The 18,045-nt window shown below is 38.6% G+C and overlaps 1 protein-coding gene across 1 annotated transcript; it reads left to right on the top strand.

Annotated features, from left to right (window-relative positions):
- Positions 1 to 1,512: 1,512 nt before the first annotated feature.
- On the top strand, positions 1,513 to 15,848 carry ALKAL2 (ALK and LTK ligand 2; the record flags this gene model as incomplete). Its single annotated transcript, XM_084283793.1, has 5 exons — positions 1,513 to 1,771; positions 4,256 to 4,309; positions 4,414 to 4,494; positions 7,227 to 7,292; positions 15,446 to 15,848. 4 exons carry the CDS (start codon positions 1,513 to 1,515, stop codon positions 7,289 to 7,291), a joined length of 459 nt encoding a protein of 152 aa, XP_084139919.1. The 3' UTR covers position 7,292; positions 15,446 to 15,848.
- Between the last annotated feature and the right edge of the window lie 2,197 nt (positions 15,849 to 18,045).

Genomic DNA, 18,045 nt, shown 5'->3' with positions numbered 1-18,045 from the left:
GGGAGAGGTTTATACACACAATCAGAGCAAATAGAAGGAGTTCAGCCGGATCGCGTTTCACCGGCAGCCCCCCTTCCGAGGGGGCTTAACGGGGGGGGAGAAGGAGCGAGCGGGGAGCGGCGGTGGCACGGCGGGACGGCTCCGGCTCCTACCGGGAGCTGCCTTCCTCCCTCCTCCCTCCTCCTCCTCCTCGTCAGCCCACCCGGCTCTCCGGGGAGCGCTTCCAGGCAGCGCCGGCAGCCCCGGGAAGCCACCGGGGGCTGCCCCTGCCAAGAAGAGGCGACGCCGCACCGCCCGGACCCTCCCGCGGCCACCGCTCCGCCGCCGTTCCCGCTCGGCGGCGGCAGAAAGCAGCCGGCCCCCGGCCCCTTCCCCGCCCCAACACCGCCCCTTCCCCGCCGCCGCCCGAGCCTCAGGTTCCCGGTAAACCGGGGCCGGGGACCCGCCCGGAGGGAGCCGCGCCAGGGCCATGAATATTTCAGCGCCTCCTCAGCGCGTTTCTAATTAAAGGCTGGGGCCCTGCGCTCCCCCCCCCCCCCACACACACACCCTCCCCTTTCCCCGTCTGCCCTCCTCCCGCTCACACACACACACACACTTGGGACCGGCTCCTTACGTCGGAGCGAGGAGAGGAGCGACCGAGCCCTGCCCGGGGGAGGGACGGGGGGGACCGGGGAGGGGGGGGGAGAGAAAGGGGAGGGGGGGGGGGGGGCTGTGCAGCAGCGACGCTCCCGAGGTTGCCAAGTGGACTTTTATTGTTTTCCACCCACTTCCAAGTCGATACTATCTGCCGTCTCATGTCCATCCTATAGCCTATATAAGCGGCTGCGCCGGCGATGGAGTAGGTGGCGGAGGGACGGGAGGGGGGCGGGCGGGCCGGCCGCCGACAACTCGGACTGTTCTGCTGCTCCTGCTGCTCCTACTGCTCCTGCTGCTCCTACTGCTCCTGAGGCTCCTACTGCTCCTACTGCTGCTGCTCCTACTGCTGCTGTCCCTGCTGCTGCTGCTGCTGCCCGGGGAGAGCGGCCCCCGCGGGGAAGACAGCTCGCCTTGCGGCACGGAGAGCCAGGTAACCCGGCCAGCAAGGGGCCGGCCGCCTCCCTCCTCCTCCTTCTCCTCCTCCTGCTCCTTCTCCCCGTCCCGGAGCGCTGGCCCGGCCGGGAAAGTTGGCACGGGACAGAGAGGGGCGCCACGCGTGGGACAGCCCCTGTGCCTGCGGGGTGCGCCCAGCCAGGGTGGAAAACTTCGGGGAAAGTTGGGCACCGCTCGTTTTGTCCCGGCTCGGCTTGTCCCGGTGTGTCCCGGCTCGCCGGGCTGCTCTGCCCGAGCAGACACCAAGCAGAGCGGGCTCGGTGTCCCGGCCCCCCCTCCGTGTTTCCCATTTCACCCCCCGTGTGCCTCCCCACCTGCAACCCACCCCCGTTTTTCTCTTGCAGCGGAATAGGAAGCCTCCCCCGCCGGCAGCGGATCGTTCCTCTTCATCTGCTCGCTCGCCCTTCGGGTCAGGCTGCGATGAGCGGACTGAGGTCTCCTGGGCTGCTGGGGCTGGTGCTCTTAATGCTCTCGGCGGGATATTGCAAAGAGAAGAGCGACTCCGCAGATCTGAAGGACAGGCAAAGCCTCTTAAATCTTATCATGGAGATCATTCAGGAACTGAAGAGGTACCACCTGGAGAAGGACAGTGGGGTGCAGTACTTCTCCAAACACGACTATAACTTAGACCGAAGGGAAGTGGCAGACTACGGAGGGTACCAGGATGAGCAGAGAGTTGGTAAGTCACAGCCCCTGACTAAGGAGAGCTTTCTCCTTCCGTAGGGTGCCTTGGGGAATCAGACATCACATCAGGTTACTAATTTTGTATCGAGGATCAACCACCCAAAATACCTGCAGACTCTCTCTGGTATCAGAAACTGACGCAGGCGGCAAATTTGGAATAGAAAAACTCCATTCGCATCTCAGAGCCTCTTACTGTCTGGATAATGTACTCAGCTGAAAGTCTGACTTCCTGTGTGTTGGCTTGAACAAAATCTATTAACAAGGGAAAGCAGTGAAATGGGCTGAGATCAAAGAAATAAGGGATGAAAATGCTCTTTCTCCTGGAAGTTTACCATTTTTTAAAATGTGCCTAGTTTTAAGTGTTTCTTGGAAATGACCCTAGCGGTAATTCCCCTGCAGGACTCTACTATGCCCATGCTCTTAGAGATATTGAGAAGTCTGTCCTAGAGCTCAGCTTCATTAAACTTTTCACCCTGCTTATTAGTGCTGCCTTTTGTATTCTGGAGGGTAGCACCTTTGAAAAATACTAGGGAACTCAAATAGAGCACTCCTCTGTCACCATACGAGCTATGCATGATCCGAGTCACTCCTTCAATCATCTTTCTACTCATCTGTAACCTCCAGTGAAAGCCCCCATGTGTTTGTAAGATGCTCGGGGCTGGATGTTCAGAGCAGTCATACCAAGCCACGCAGTGATGGATAGCTACAGCTCAGTTTCACGATGTGCCTCTGTGCATCCTGCTGAAAGTTGACTTGACTTCTCCTGCTGCCATGTCTCATTTAGTGTTTGCTGTCACTCCCAAGCCCCTGCAGCGCTGCTGCCACTCCTCTTACCCCTCCTACTGAAAGGCACTTTCTGAATAATTTCCAGCAGATGCACTCACCTTCTTCCAATCTGGCTTTTATCTTCCTAGCATGCTATTTATTTTGCCTTTATTGATCTCATAAAGTTCCTTTGTACCTTTACTTCAGTCATTCATATTCAAATATCCTCATGATTTGCATTTGTTGATGATTGTCATGAAAATGTTACTTCCCCATCTAGACGATTAATGAATATACAGAGGAAGACAATTTTGTTCCATTTAAGCTCAGCACAGTGAGAACATTTTGTTTTGTAAATGTTGAAAAGTTAAAGAGGCCAGATGAAGCAGTGAACTCTAATCCGCACAACTCTAAATCTCAGCAAGAAACATTGGCATGGTTCTTGGCCATCCAACATCAGCACACTGGTGCAAAACATCTGGCTTGTATTCATCAGTTATCTACGTAAACATAAAACCACTTCAGAGCAGAATAGTTGGTACTGGTGTCATTGACTCCTAAGCAGAATTTTACATTTTATTCTTATAAAGGAGTTATTCCCAGCAACTCTGAAAAGGAACTACTGCTTAAAGTTCTTCCTCTCACTTTTGGCATCACTTTCCCAGTGAGCCTGTCCCCTGGGAAATTTCTGAGTGAAGCATGTGTGTTTTTAATGCTCTTCGTGACATAATTAGGTCAAATACGATAAGGTCAATTTTACTTACACTGACTAAAGTTAGAAGTAAATGAAGAATGACTTTCGAGAAGTGTCTAACCTCAAAAGTGAATCAGATCTGGATGGAAATGTTCTCTGCTTTATATCTGATAAGAGGTGCCAGGGGAATGAAAAAGGCTGCTCAGGCATTTATGGTCAAATAAATAAAGCACCATGTAGTGTATCATACACAATCAGCACTAGGCTATCAGCATAGAGTTCGTAACGGAAAGCAATCAAAGATAGCTGTAAATCAGGAAGACACAAGGAAGGGTTAGGGCTAAAATGGATTTCAGTAAACCAGTTTCATTTTGCCATCTGCTGAACACAAAACGCGAGGTGGTAAACCACAAATATAGGGAGCCAGAAGAGAGCAATTTGCTTGGGATCATTTCCTGTGAATTTTATTTACTGCCAGAGGGGAAAAAAAATATTCCTGTAAGTAGATCAATCCAGTCTCACGATTACAGCAGGACAGTGCTTGTACAAACATACCTCTGACAAAAGAATGGATACGGTTGCGTAAGAGAATTAGAAGGCACAAAACCAAACTTGAATGTATCTTTGGATATTTACCAGCAGTGGGAGGAGCCTTTTCCAAGCAACTATAAACTAAAATGTTGTAAAGAATTTAAATCTAGGTAAACGTGACAATGTAATTTATAGAGAGCTAAAATCTGATTCTTAGTTATCAGACAACATCATTTATAACTGCACACCTAAGAGACACTACTTGTTTCATCCTCACAGTGTGTTTCATGGTGCATTTTACAGTGGCTTCATATGTAAAACAAGAGCTTGCAATTTGGCCTATTGTATGCAAATGAGTTCTGACCACTCTGCATCTGTCAGGAGGTAGCAGTGATGTTTGCTGGTCAGAATTTATTCATTTTTCTCATGCTGTGCTTGGCAAGCACAGTTCCTACAGCAGAGTGACTATGCTTTTTTTCTGTCCAACAGAAATAGTTCCCAGAGATCTGAGGATGAAAGACAAGTTTTTAAAGCACTTAACAGGTACGTCTTAACTTTGTCTTGGTATCCATTATGTCGTGTACATACCATAAACTGTATTTTATCCTGTAAGCTGCACTGACTCTTATTTTTCCCTTGTATTTCAGGTCCACTCTACTTTAGCCCAAAATGTAGTAAACACTTTCATCGGCTTTATCACAATACAAGGGACTGCACCATCCCAGCATGTAAGTGCCAAAAACAAAGGCTAACTTTCATAAAAGAACAGAAAACTCTGAAGTAGAGTAGCTCTGTGGGATACCTGCTGTGATACAATGTTAGAGTATACTTCTTGCAGTGCAGAATCTGTAGTGCTCTGCAGCACGTTTGCTAAAACTGCCTTAGCATTACAGTGGGGGAAATGGCAACACAACATTTTCACTGCAAAGAGACTGCGTAGAATGACTGTAAACACTGGTTACTTAGTTATTTATGCATGTGCCTTGTTTGTTTGAAATCAAAGGCGTTTTTCATAGAAGCATGTGACTCCTTTTCCAAACCTATCATACTTAACTTATAGTGCTGCAAATTCAAAATAGGATCAGAAATTCAGCTGGGGCTATTTCCTGTTCATTATTTATGGAGAACATATAATAGTTGGCACAGGTTGTCCAGAGTGGCTGTGGAGTCTCCCTCCTTGGAGATCTCCATAAGATTCCTGGACATAGTCCTGGGTGGCCCTGCTTGAGTAGGGGTTGGACCAGATGCCTCCAGAGGTCCCTTCCTACCTCAGCCATTCTGTGATTCTGTAATGTATCTTGAAGGCATTACACATTTTGAAAGTTCAGCTACCAATCTACCAGTCATGCTGAAAGTGAACCTTTGCAATCTTTCTCTTTAGTAAATCACAAAAAATGTAATGTTTCTGGAGGTTAATGAAAACAAACAAACCACCAGCTGAGGGACACAAGTAACAAAATTCATATTATGTTATCTCATCAGTGTTGGCAGCACAGATTTTTTATTTTTTTTTTTAAATCTGAAATCGACATTTATCACTCAGGAGATGTGATTCCAGACTCATACCAAGGTGGACCTGTTGAGTAAGAAGATGCTATTTTAGTGCAGCTTTTGAGAATGGAAGCACGCTTTATTTTACTTTTCTGAGGTAAAATAAACTCCTGTTTCTATTCCCAGCTCTGCTACTGACCAGTTGGGTCAGTAGCAGAGCTGGGAATAGAAACAGGAGTTCCTGATTCCAAGTTTCAAATATTAATAAATATTTCAGCCAAATATATTTTAAAGGCATATTTGGTAAGACCTGCAGACTTTCTTCATATTCATTAAATCTTCATATTAGGACTACCTTGGAGATAAAGACTTTTGTATAATGGCTAACCAGCTCATGCTCAGTTTACATGGATGGTGATGGAGCTCTTAATAAGAATGGTGCTTTAAATAAGCAAATGGACATATTACCTTTTTCATAAGGATCACATCACAAACATCATTTGACTCGGCACTAACCGAGTACTTCAAGCTGTGAAGCTAAAACCTAGTCAGCCTCTAAGTCCTTATCCTTCTGACAGGTGACACACCCACCAGCATAATGCCTGGATAATGGAGGATAATTTGTACAAATGGAAATTATAGCATACCTATGCTGTGAGTTAAAGACTGTTAACATGGCATCTCTAGGAAACATAAGATGTTTCTTAGAAATAATGCCTACGAAAATAAACATCAGTCACTGGACTGGACTGACTAGCATCTTCTTAAAGTAACTTTCTTCTACAAACATGAAATAAAAAACCTCCTTTAATTCTACATGCACAACATAATGTTACTTTTTGATAATATCCTGATTTCAGTTTAAACTTACTGTTCATTATATGCTCTAAATTATGTTCTAAACTACTGTTCATTCTACTGACATTTTATGTCATTCAAAGGCAAGACAATAAAGAAATTAAAAGCATCTGTGATGCTGCCACAAGGTGGGAACAAGTACAAATGTATTTTGTTGGCATATCTTCTTAGTAGCACAGACACCTAAGACCTACTTTAGTCTCCTGTCTGTATGTGACCAACTTTCACATAATTTGCTTTCCATTGGCCATGTTAAAAAAAAAAAGGGGGGGCGGGATCAAAAAAACAATTTGATTAATTTTGCAGATTTGCATTGGTTCTGTTCATCATCACACAGCTCCTTATTATTAATGCATCTAAATAAATAAATAAGGTACCTAAAACAAGAACTACCAACAACAGACCTACCATGAAAAAAAAAATTACCAGTTTCAAGATGGAACTTGATACAGTTACGAATGAACTTATATTATATGGTTGCCAATGGGCAACGTTCCTATGAATATACAAAAAAACACCAACAAATACAGGTGATGTTACTCTACACTGATATAACACAATGTATACAGTATGTTTCTATCAGAGACCTTATTTGTCTAGTTTTACAATTTTTACAGGAAGAAAAGTTAACGTAAAATATTGCAACTCCCCAATAAGTTGACATACTTGCTCACTGATGGCTGGAATTCAAAGATGGATGAGCACTACTTATTCATCCTCTAGCATGGAAATACTACACTCACATATTTAGACTCCGACATGTAAGCACATACACAGATGGGTAAATGTTTATACATACATACACTTGGAATACCTATAAGCACATTCATGCTATTTATTTAGATATTATGCATGCAGAAATACCATGCATACAATTATATGTGCCTTTAGACAATTATGTGCGCCTTTCGACATGGCTCTCATTATGGAGTTTTTACACACCACTTTTTAAGTCTAAGGAACTGACTTCTGTATTGTTGCAAACTAAGGTGTTCATTAAACTTAATTGTGACAATACTTTGCATGCTGTTATCAATTTTGATTCTTAAAAGCAGAAGTTTTTTACTTCATTAATGTTTATATTTATGCTGTGTTTTTTTTTTCCTAACAGACTACAAAAGATGTGCCAGGCTTCTTACTCGGTTGGCAGTAAGCCCAATGTGCATGGAAGGATAAGGTAAGCTTTTTGACAATAATAATGACATTCTACTGCATAGCAAAGCTGTGGCTTCTGTTTCATACATGAAAACTCATAATAAAAATAGTTTTTTGGCTAAGATATTCCTCTTTCATAGTATTTGGAGTAACTGGCTTAATCTGGCAAGTAGTGGCAATAAATAAAGGCTACCCCCTACTGGAAGTCATTATATAAAAGTCCATGTGCATCAGCTGTGAATTAGAATTATACAGTTACCAGCTAGTGAATTTGTTGTTATAGAACAAAACAACAGCTGTAGCTTATTTTTTTCAATAGTTGACTCAGTATACAATTGTTTATATTGGTAGTGGCAGCCCTTTTATGTGTGCAGCTGTAGATCCCTGGTGTACATTTCAGTATAAGTTAATATACACGTAGCTATACACATGACAGCTTTATACATGCAGATAGGTTGCAGGTGCTTTTATGGTACTTAAAATGTATTAGTAGCATTGACAAACTAACTTTAAGCTGTCCAGATTTCTAGGGATTTTCATTGTGTACACTATGTCTATGTACACTTCTATGTCTGTGGGTTATTCCCTCCCTTTTTGCTTAGATGTACCTCTAATTCCTAGAAGTACTTTGGGAATCTCAGCATAAACCAAAAAAAAAAAAAAAAATCCAAACTATCTGTATTTCTAGAAAACTACTTGTAAGAATACAAAAAAAAACTAATTTAAATTCTGTCCTCAGCCTTTACCTGAGACAGAAATGTGAACCTCTGACAAAGGAGTAAGTAATAACCCATATGGACATTTCAGTAACAAGTGCTATCAAAGGTATTTTAACTCTGTGACAAGATACACATTTTGTGGGGGGAAAAAAAAAACAAAACAAAAACAAAAACAAAAGCATTAAGGTTAAGCATCTTATTTGACTTTTTAAAGCATGGAAACTGTTTTGCATGGCATTCTTACAAGCAAGCTAGTGATATGAGATCAAGACACATGCAAAAACGGTTGGCAAATATTGAAGTTATTAGTGCTTCAGTGCCAAACTGAAAACTTGTATTGGGCATAGTCACACAGCTACATTATGGGTATGGTATTGGTCAATACTTTAATTAATTTGCATGGTAGAAGTCAGTACATTTATGGTGTAGGAGAGGCAACCATGAGGGAGTACATCACTGAAATTTAAAATAATCTTGAAAATGTAGCTGAATAGTCTAAAAACAGGATAAAACATAAGGGGAAAGCAGAATTATGAAGCCATGTAGGAGTAATATATATGCAGAAATATACGGCAAGCTGTGAAATGCTAGATAGGTAGTTCTGTAGAAAGTGCAGGAATTATGGTAGACTCATGTTTAGTTTGTGATCCACTATGTCACACTTGAAAAAAAGACAAACTGGAATTTATAAATAGAAACATTGTTTATAAAACGTGAAATAATCACTGTTGCTGGTAGGGCCTCATTTAGAATACAGCATTTAATTGAAGACCCCACACTTGAAGCCATATGGGTGTTTCTTGGTTGCTCTGAAGAACAGCAAAATGGATGACTAAAGAAAACACAATTTACAAGAACTGAAAGGAATTAGGATTATTTAGTCTAAAGGACAGATGAGTATGGGAAAACAAAACCAAGCTACTTTACTTCATAAAAGGTGGCCACAAGCCATTCTCTTTATCCAGTGTGGATAAATAAGATTTACTTTGTTTAAATTACAACGATAGGACTCCAACTAGATGTTAGAAAAGACTTTTCTAACAGCCAGGGCAGAGATCATATATTAAATCATTAGATACCATTCAGGATTCTGACTTTATACTAAACTCCTCAACGTACTTTTAAGTATTTTCTGCCAAGACTTCCTAAAATAGACCTAGACTAGCCCAGCTTCAAGTCAAAAAGTTTCTAAGGTCCATTGACTGTTACATTACTTGATGTCATCAATTGAAATACGCAGCCATCGAGAGGAATCTTTTATTCATACACTTTGTGTTCAGAGAAAGAATCATGGAAATAACTGCAGTAAGACAAATAAAAGCTAGTAAATAAGTAAATCCTCTGATCTCATTTAGAGGAATTCCAGGATTTAACCTTTCAAGTCAAAGAAAGCAAGGAATGAATTTGATAATGATTTGATAATGATATTCACCTGTGAAAGGTAGGTGAGTAGTGTATTACCAATACTAATACACCAGAGTTGGGAGATCTTTTCTCTCTTTCCTTCAAAAATTTTATCTATCATTGCACCTTGTCACAAAAGCACAAACTTGTAAATATGAAGGAACAGTGACTAAAGTAGTTCTCATCACAAGCTAGTAGTCTATTAAAAAAAAAAAAAATCCATCTTATTTTGCCAAAGAACTCCTTAGCTCAACTAACTGGCATGTCTGAAGGTCTCCACAAGCCAAAGGTACAAACCATTAACAGTATCTGCACTCGTAAGCACCATTTACTAAAAGAATAGCCTTTCCTCCTACACCACATATGCCTTGAGACCCCCACTGAAGTCCCCATAAAATTAAGCATCTTTCCTACCCAAACCTTTTCCAGTGGATCAGCTCGATTTTGTGTGGGTAAGACATCCTCAAAAAGAGAAGTACAATGAAGACTTTGTTTTCGTCATTGCATGGACAGCAGTAGAAAAATGTAGGTTTTTGATTTTTTTTTTTTTATTTTTCACTTATCAGTCCATTTTTTTTTCTCCCCAGAGCAGATAATTATCATTGTCCAAGGTCTTTTCAATGGGTTTTAAAGTTTTGAGCATAGTACCAGCTGCACATGGTAAAACAAAATTTCAAAACCATTTCTTGCTTAAGATGGCTCTCCAGTATAAGAATTTTTTTTTTTTTTTTTTTTTTTTTTTTAAATAGCCTGGCAATAGGTAAACATTACTGGTTTCTGCTATAAAGCTACCAGTTTATATCAATTCTAAAGCTTAGACTAATTCTGGAATAGTAGAGAACAAAAATTTATTGTGATACATGTACTACAAAAGTGAATACTTTCTAGTGATTTCCCCCAAAATCCTGAATTCACAAGCAGTATTTGACAGTTTATATTAACCATAATGACAAATACATTTAAAAATGTTTTAAAAGTACGACACATTTCATGTTGTTGTTCTACTCTCTCCCAACTTGTACTGAGATTTATATAGAGATGCTGTCAAGATAAAATCTTAAGTAAGATATCACTCAGGGATTATTCATTGAGGAAAGAAAAACACCATACTTGCGCTTTTTCCTTACTTATTTTAATAGTCTTATTGCCTATGAAGTATGTTAAATATTTAAAAATAATGGAACCATGAATATGTATTGCTTTTATTTAACAAAACTCTTGAATTTATGCTGAAGCTAAATACACTACTAACTGGAGACCATATGCCAAGAATGATAAGGAATAAAAATTTAGGTTAGAGATTTACCATGTTTTCTTCAAAATATATCCACAGATAGGGTTCAGCAAAAATATTGTATCTTTTTATTTCAAAAATGTAAGAAGATTTCATTGTTCTTGTTAGTTTTTAATCTTGCATTCAGATATGGAGTCCCACTCATTTTTATACCTCAGAATTTGTTGTTGCTAACTAAGGTGGTATATTGGATCAATCAGTGATCTGAGTCAATACAAAAAATCCTGTATCACAAGCTAGTAGAAGACATTCTTAGTTGTTAATGCCTACCTTTTTGTTCCAACAGAATTAGACTTTCTATTTTGCTCAACTTTGTTGAAGGCTTACCATTGGGCTGGGCTATAAGAAAAATAATTGCTGTTTGATATTTTGGCAAACTGGTAGTTTGGGCACATTTTTAAGATCCATGGACATCTGCCTATGATTAGAGATTAATGTAGGAGGAAAAGAAGTAAAAGAACAAAAAAGGGTAGATTTGTTTTTGATTTGTTCTGACAATGAGTTTTGGACTATCACAGTTTAAAACACAATTTTTAAACTTGGTCCTAATATCAAACAAGAAAATAAGATATGAAAGCAGGAATTAGGCATCTATTATCACAGTGCATACTTAAGCCAGGTGTGGAGGGGTAGGTGTGTTAATTACAATGTGTCTTGTGGGGCATTCACTTTTCTCATTTTTTGTACATATGTGTAACTAGGCTCCCTTTTCTGTCTCCTTTTTAGGGTGTAATTTCAAATTTGCTTCCCACAAACATTTGAGCAGTGCAGGGGCAATTTTACATGTTCAGACAGCATCAGTCAATCCAGAATAGCATGTCTATATTAACACAACATTCAGTAGCCTTTCTCTAACAGACAACCCAGGCCATCTTTCCAGCCTGCCACTAGTGCCAGCTCTGACTAGTTTTATTCTGCAACACTTCTCCTTCCTCTGTTCAACACAACTATCCCAGTCTATCTTCCACACTATTTGTTCTCTCCTTCAGACTCATTTTTCTCCAGCTTCCCTAACAGCTCCTATACTTATTTTCTTTGCCCCACCCCATGCAGGTACACCCAACACCCATTGTCCAAAATGAAGGTTAATGAACGTCAGGAACAAGATTTCTGAGTATTCACCTAAAGTTCCCACTGAATATCTTTTATAGTTGTTGTGACAAACAGTGATCCAGCTGGAAATATAGCCTCCCTGGCACCACTTGTCACAATCATGTTGGCTTCAGTCAGATTTTACTATTTTTATTTGAAAACCACAGGTGCTACTGTTGTGACCCTCCTTTTTCCATCAGCAGGTTTGCTACAGACCAGTAGTGATCTCACAATGTATTCTTAAAACCTCCTGGTACAATAAGGATCTAACTATATATAAATACAAGTATATATAAATAAATACTTGTATTTATGTAAACTTTTTTTTTTGTGTGTGTGTGTTTCTGCAGTTATTTCAAATGAAGATAAAACTAGTGATACAATGTTAAACTAGTAAATACATGATTAGTGCAAGTAGTAGGGAGTCTCAGACTAGGTGAGGAAGGGAGCTTTAATACAAAAAGTACATGAAAAATCTACGTTATTTCTTCCCCAGAGGAAAAAACACACATAACTAGCAATATTTAAAATAAAAGAACAATAGAATCAATGCTTCTTGTTTAATAAGGCCATAACAGGACAAGAATAAATACATATATATATGAAGGTCAAAGATTCTCTATAAAATTCCTAATAAGCTAAAGTATACTGATAACTTAAATTTAATTTGAAAAATCTGTATAAACTTTTTAAGATGTGTTAACCATACTAGTAATGTACATTAAGAAATCTGAAAGGACAATATAAATTTGGAAATTTTAAATATAAAAGGAGAAAACTGAAGTACCACACAAGACATCCCATTCCCATAATCCACATTCTATATTAACTATTTAAAACAATCTTTAAACCAATATATTGTTCGGACTCTTAAGTTTTACTTCAAATGTTTTCTAACTGTAGAGCCTTTAATTGCTTTCTCTTAGTTTCTCATTCATACTAAGACCGAGTGCACTCAAGAAATGTCAGACACTTTCATTTCTTAAAAGAAGCAAACATGGGATTAAGATGTGGGTTTTGCATGTAACCAAGCGAAAGCAGATCCTTTTTTTTTTTCTAGAAAGCATACACTGATCCATCGTATCCAAGTTCTCACAACATATTCAATCATGTCGGCTTGGTCACACAAAATAGTCCCCAAGTTAACTCAGTTAAGACTTTATCAGAACCACTGCTCTGAATTAAATAGCCAGCGTACATGGTTACTAGTGTGGTGTAATTCAGCTTTGTAATAGACAGTTCTGAGTTTTATCGACTAGGGGAACCTCTGTGGCTAGTACCAGATCTAACATTATCAGCTTTATCTTCCCTGTATGGATCTCTGAGATCTGATGTTCACATTGGAGCAGATGTCCACCTGGGCTGGGCTTTCACTGCTGGGAAACAAAAAGGAATTTCTGATGTTAGCATATGGAAATTCTGCTACAGAATCCTACTAGCGCAGTGTTTTTTAAAGTTTACATTGATATTTAAAACACCAACTTCCTCTCTTGGATAGCTTTTTCTTAGTATTTATCATCATGCACAGATAATGACTAGAACCAAATTTGGAAAGCTGTAATACGCCTTTGCAGTATCTTTCATTTGTGCTTTTTAAAACTGGAACAACTGTATCATTCAGATGGTTTCAGCTAACATTGCTGCTTGTTGTGTTTTGTTTTTTTAAGGGGGGTGGGTGGGTGGGGTGTTTTTATTTTTTTATTTTTTATTTTTTCTCCCTTGTATTAACAAAGGAAAACCAATAATTGAATTAAAGAAAAAGAAATTGTATGACTGTCTATGTTCCCAGAAATATTGCAGTCAAGTAGCATTCAGGATCTCCAGTAAGAATACTACCTGCCATCCTTCAGCTAAATTTCAATTTTCCTAGACCAATGCATAACACAGACTATACAAAATTAAATAAAATAATAGTACAATAGATCAATTCATGCTCAAAACCTAGGGTCTTTTCATGGGTACTGCAAATGTCAGGGATTTAGAGAACTGCAAACTACCTGAGCACTGAGAATCTAGGACCAATGGCTTTTGATCAGATAGCCATACAAAAGCAGGTATAGATGAGACAACAAGTAAGCATACTATGCAAGTTCAACCACTGCTATTTTTTCCAGCCTCAGTAAACTGCATATTCCCATTACTATTAGTAATGAACAAACTATTTATTAAATTCTCTATTTTTAAATTGTCAGTTGTACCACACTGTAATCAGACTAAAAGCGTATTAGCTTTTAAATATCACTTTTCAGCTTAAATAAAGCACAGTATAGGTACACATAAAGAAACTAAGCTAGATGAAAATGTAAGACTGAAAATTTTTATCAGTTTCCCCTCTAAAGCAAGGACATAAAAAAGTGTGCTATCTCCAAAGCTAAATTATATTAAGCTTGTCTGTAACGTTATTACATTTCCTAACAGTTTTTAAAACATTGCAAAATTAAATATATGTTTAAATAATACTAACAAGTACTTCTGTATGCATCGATAGCTTGATTTCCAATGGGTTATGTCAAGTCAGACTTTGCATTCAAATGATTCTATTACAAATTATACTTAAGCAGTAGAAAATATAGAGAAACTCAAAATAGCAGAGAATTCACAGGATCACGGCAGAGAGATACATATGTTCAGATAAACGGTATGAAAGTTTTAACTATTAAAAATGACGTAAGAAGCACTTTAATCCACTGCTTTTTTCCATCTTACACATGGATTTCTGACATTTACGAGGAACATTTATTCTGCATTTTTTCATTCAATAAAGACTTTAAAAGGTTGTCTCAGAAACACACAAAGCTGGGTAGAGACCACTTGCAGCATTTGATGGTCACCTGTATATAAAATGCAGCTGTGGATAATGTCAACATACTCGGAAGTTACTGGAAAGAGGGGAAATTTCTAGATATGTACACAAAGAGATGGTTCTATTGCATTTTCTCAGCTGGCTTAGAAGTGTGGGGGAAAAGTGTTGCAGTAACTTTAACTGCTTGATTTGTGAATGAACTTTTCTAGACTAGACAATGTGTGTACATAAGCAAACCTGTCATTTCTGTAATTTCGATACCAGTGTTACAGAAGTGGCTTTAATTCCAAGAACCTACTCAAGGAAGAGTTACTAGAACTGGCAGCAAATTGATCCGCTTCTTCTCAGTTTGATCCAGCTTCTACTCGGGTTGTGTGGCCTCACTGTTTGCAGGTCCCAGGGACAAGAGACTGGTCTTTTAAACCTAATCTTAACAGATTTATATTACTGGACATTGTACCAACAGCTTCCTGATATCAAGACACTAAGACAGAAATTTACAATATGTTAATAACTGTACTTGATGTTTATTCACTTTTTGACCTCACTGTTATACTCAAAGGTACAGGCTAAACTTACCTACAAGCACATTTTGGGTAAGCAGAACTGTAGTATCCAAATCTCTTCAGTCTACCTAAAATGAACCAACACAAAAACAAGAATGACTTCCAAAGCTTCATCCTTGAGGAACAAAACAGTAATTTAGTACAGCTACATGCACTATTAGATCTTTATGAAGTCATCACTAAATTTGACATTTTTATTTACTTACTATTTTCAGTATGCTAAATATATTCTTAAACACTTGTATGTGAGTATAAAAATGATGAAAAGCAATCTTCTTCTTTCTTTTAATCCACCAGATATCATTACCATGAAAAGAAAAACCAAGAACCAAGAGAAGTGCCTTGGAAACCAACAGGGAAATAGAACTTACTACCTTTATAACATATTCCATTGTGAACAAGAGATTTATTTTTGCAGATTGACAGACTACTTCCCATAATTCTTTTAACATGCATTTTGTAGGTTGTCAACAGTTGGCAGATTGACATTCTCTTTACAGTAGCATAACTGCCAGTAGTACATAATGCTCAATACTTAAAAAACACACTACAACTGATGTGTAATGCTGCCAAAAATTACGTAAACACAAATATTTCACCATGAAAATTGATGTTCTATTGCTTAATTCTACAATTTTAAGGAATGTTTGTTTGTATATCTAGAACTACTAAAGATCTGCTCCACAGTAGTTGTGGTCACTTGATATCCTTCATGCTTATGCAATTTTTTAAAAGTTTGGTTAAAACAGACTTGCATTGGGGTCACATTGTACCCTAGGAGTACAAATTGCATGACAAACAGAAATGTAATTCAAAGTAGACATATTTTTGGGGACAGTGGAGCATGGATTTTGTACACAAAACACAAGCTGCCATTAATTTACTTTATATAATAAATGTATAAAACATTCCAGCTAACGTGCAATATGTAAATACTGTAAATAACAGGCATAAGTAATAAAGTGTTTGGTATTAAGATGTCTTCAGTTTGCTTTCTGTTCACTGAACCCAGAATTTGAAAAACAGATGGCATTTTCAGGTAGTTACTGTCATTTATCCATACAAGCATCTTTCCAATGAGAGTTTGCTAGCATAAGAAAGGTACACCCACCTTGGCGAAGTCCTGTAATTTGGACATACTCTACGGACTTGGTAGGACGGCCGTATCTGTGTGTTCCAGTCTCATGAAATGCCCGGCCCACAAGGCTGCTCCAATTCCAGACAGAATTCTAAATTCAAATCTTTTTTCTTTTCTTTTTTTTTTTTTTTTTTTTTGACAAATGGTTGTTTCAAAATAAATCAATCAATAAATCTGCAATCTATTCACAATACTGCAAAGAAATGATTATAACGAATGAGCCCAGTATTTTAGTTTTAACTTTTGAGGAGTCAGTGAACGCTCACTCAAGAAACCTTGTTAACATCTCCCTTTCTTCCACCGATCTGATATTAAGTCCAATTGTCAAAATAAAATGTCTCAAACAGGAAGAAAACCATTAAGCACAATTTGTGCTTAATGACACCTCAGTAACACCTCAGAAAGTTTTATCTTAATAAATTGAAGCATTTAGCTTCAATTTTATCCTCAATTAAATCTTCAAAATGTAATCACAACACTGAATACCCTGTTCCCTCCCCATGAAGTTAGCAGACTTCTTGAAATTCACACTTATGAGCCTTCAGCATCTAGCTCTTTAGAAGAAAAAAAGATAAAACATTGGCGGAGAAGTACAAGACTCCATTTTAGAACATGGCTGTATTTACTAAGGGAGAAGTATGTAGTTCTAATTTGATTACAGTCATCACTAAATGCCAAAGTTTCATTTCTCACTGGAATACGTGTATACTGAAAACATGGAGTTAAGAACGTACTGCTACAGGATTCACTTAGCAGCTCACCTGCAGTAAACATGTCAGTGGAACTCTGTGCCTTTCTGTAGCTCCACTGACTGACGTCAGATCAGAACATACTACTCAATAAGGGAGTTTAAATTAGTATGATTATTTCAGTTTGCAGTAGGACACCTGAAATCTGGTTCAGTTGGAATTTTCTAGAAAAAATGTATTGTAAAGGGAAAACAGTAATTCATTTAATGGCTTAATAAATGAATATAAACAACTTAATTCCATGGAAGGTGTTTTTTGTTTTGTTTTGTTTTGTTTTTCTCCTAGATTTAGCAGAAGTCAGCAGGTTTTGACAAAAGATGCAAATTTCAGTACAGCAAATTTTACTTATTTTTTCTGGATGTAGGCTTACTACCTTAACTGAAACAATCCAGGGGCTTAGTCATTTGTAGGATTAATACAAAAATATGTACCACACGTTCACTGTTTCTCTTGGAAGCATGGAATGGTACTATGCAGCTGGTCTTCTTGAAGGCAATTCCTGCTCTATATTCTCATATTCTACAAATTTCTGTGCAATATCATGTTGCTCTCCTCCCCTTCCTCCAAAAGAAACCCAGCACAGATAAAATAAATAAATAAATCAGCTTTTATCCTCCCAGTGGAGCTGGTGAATTATTTAGCCAATAGATTACTTGCTGAAAACATAACTTGGGTCAAGCCTGATACTTCACAATCAGAAGTGAATTTAACACAAATAATTTTGACTTAGTATCACTTTAGAGGAATTTTCCTAAGCCTAGTAAAGGTAAACAACCATACCCTTTTATCTCATTTCTGTTATCCCAGCAGCCCAAAGATACAGAGTTAAGACTTAAATCTTTACTTCAATACGTAGGAAACTACAGGTTCTACTTCAGGTCAGCCATGAGTGGGAAAGCACAAACCATCATGTTCTCAATCATCTGAGTTAGTTTACTTTCACTAGAATATTTTAAATGATCTTTCTGGCAAGAATAACATTAGATTATGCCTAAATACTTCCACTTCTG

Source organism: Netta rufina, assembly GCF_964035555.1.
Source record: "Netta rufina genome assembly, chromosome: 3".
Lineage (NCBI taxonomy): Eukaryota > Metazoa > Chordata > Aves > Anseriformes > Anatidae > Netta > Netta rufina.
Note: the sequence above shows the minus strand (reverse complement) of the source record. Positions and strands in the feature narration are given on the sequence as shown.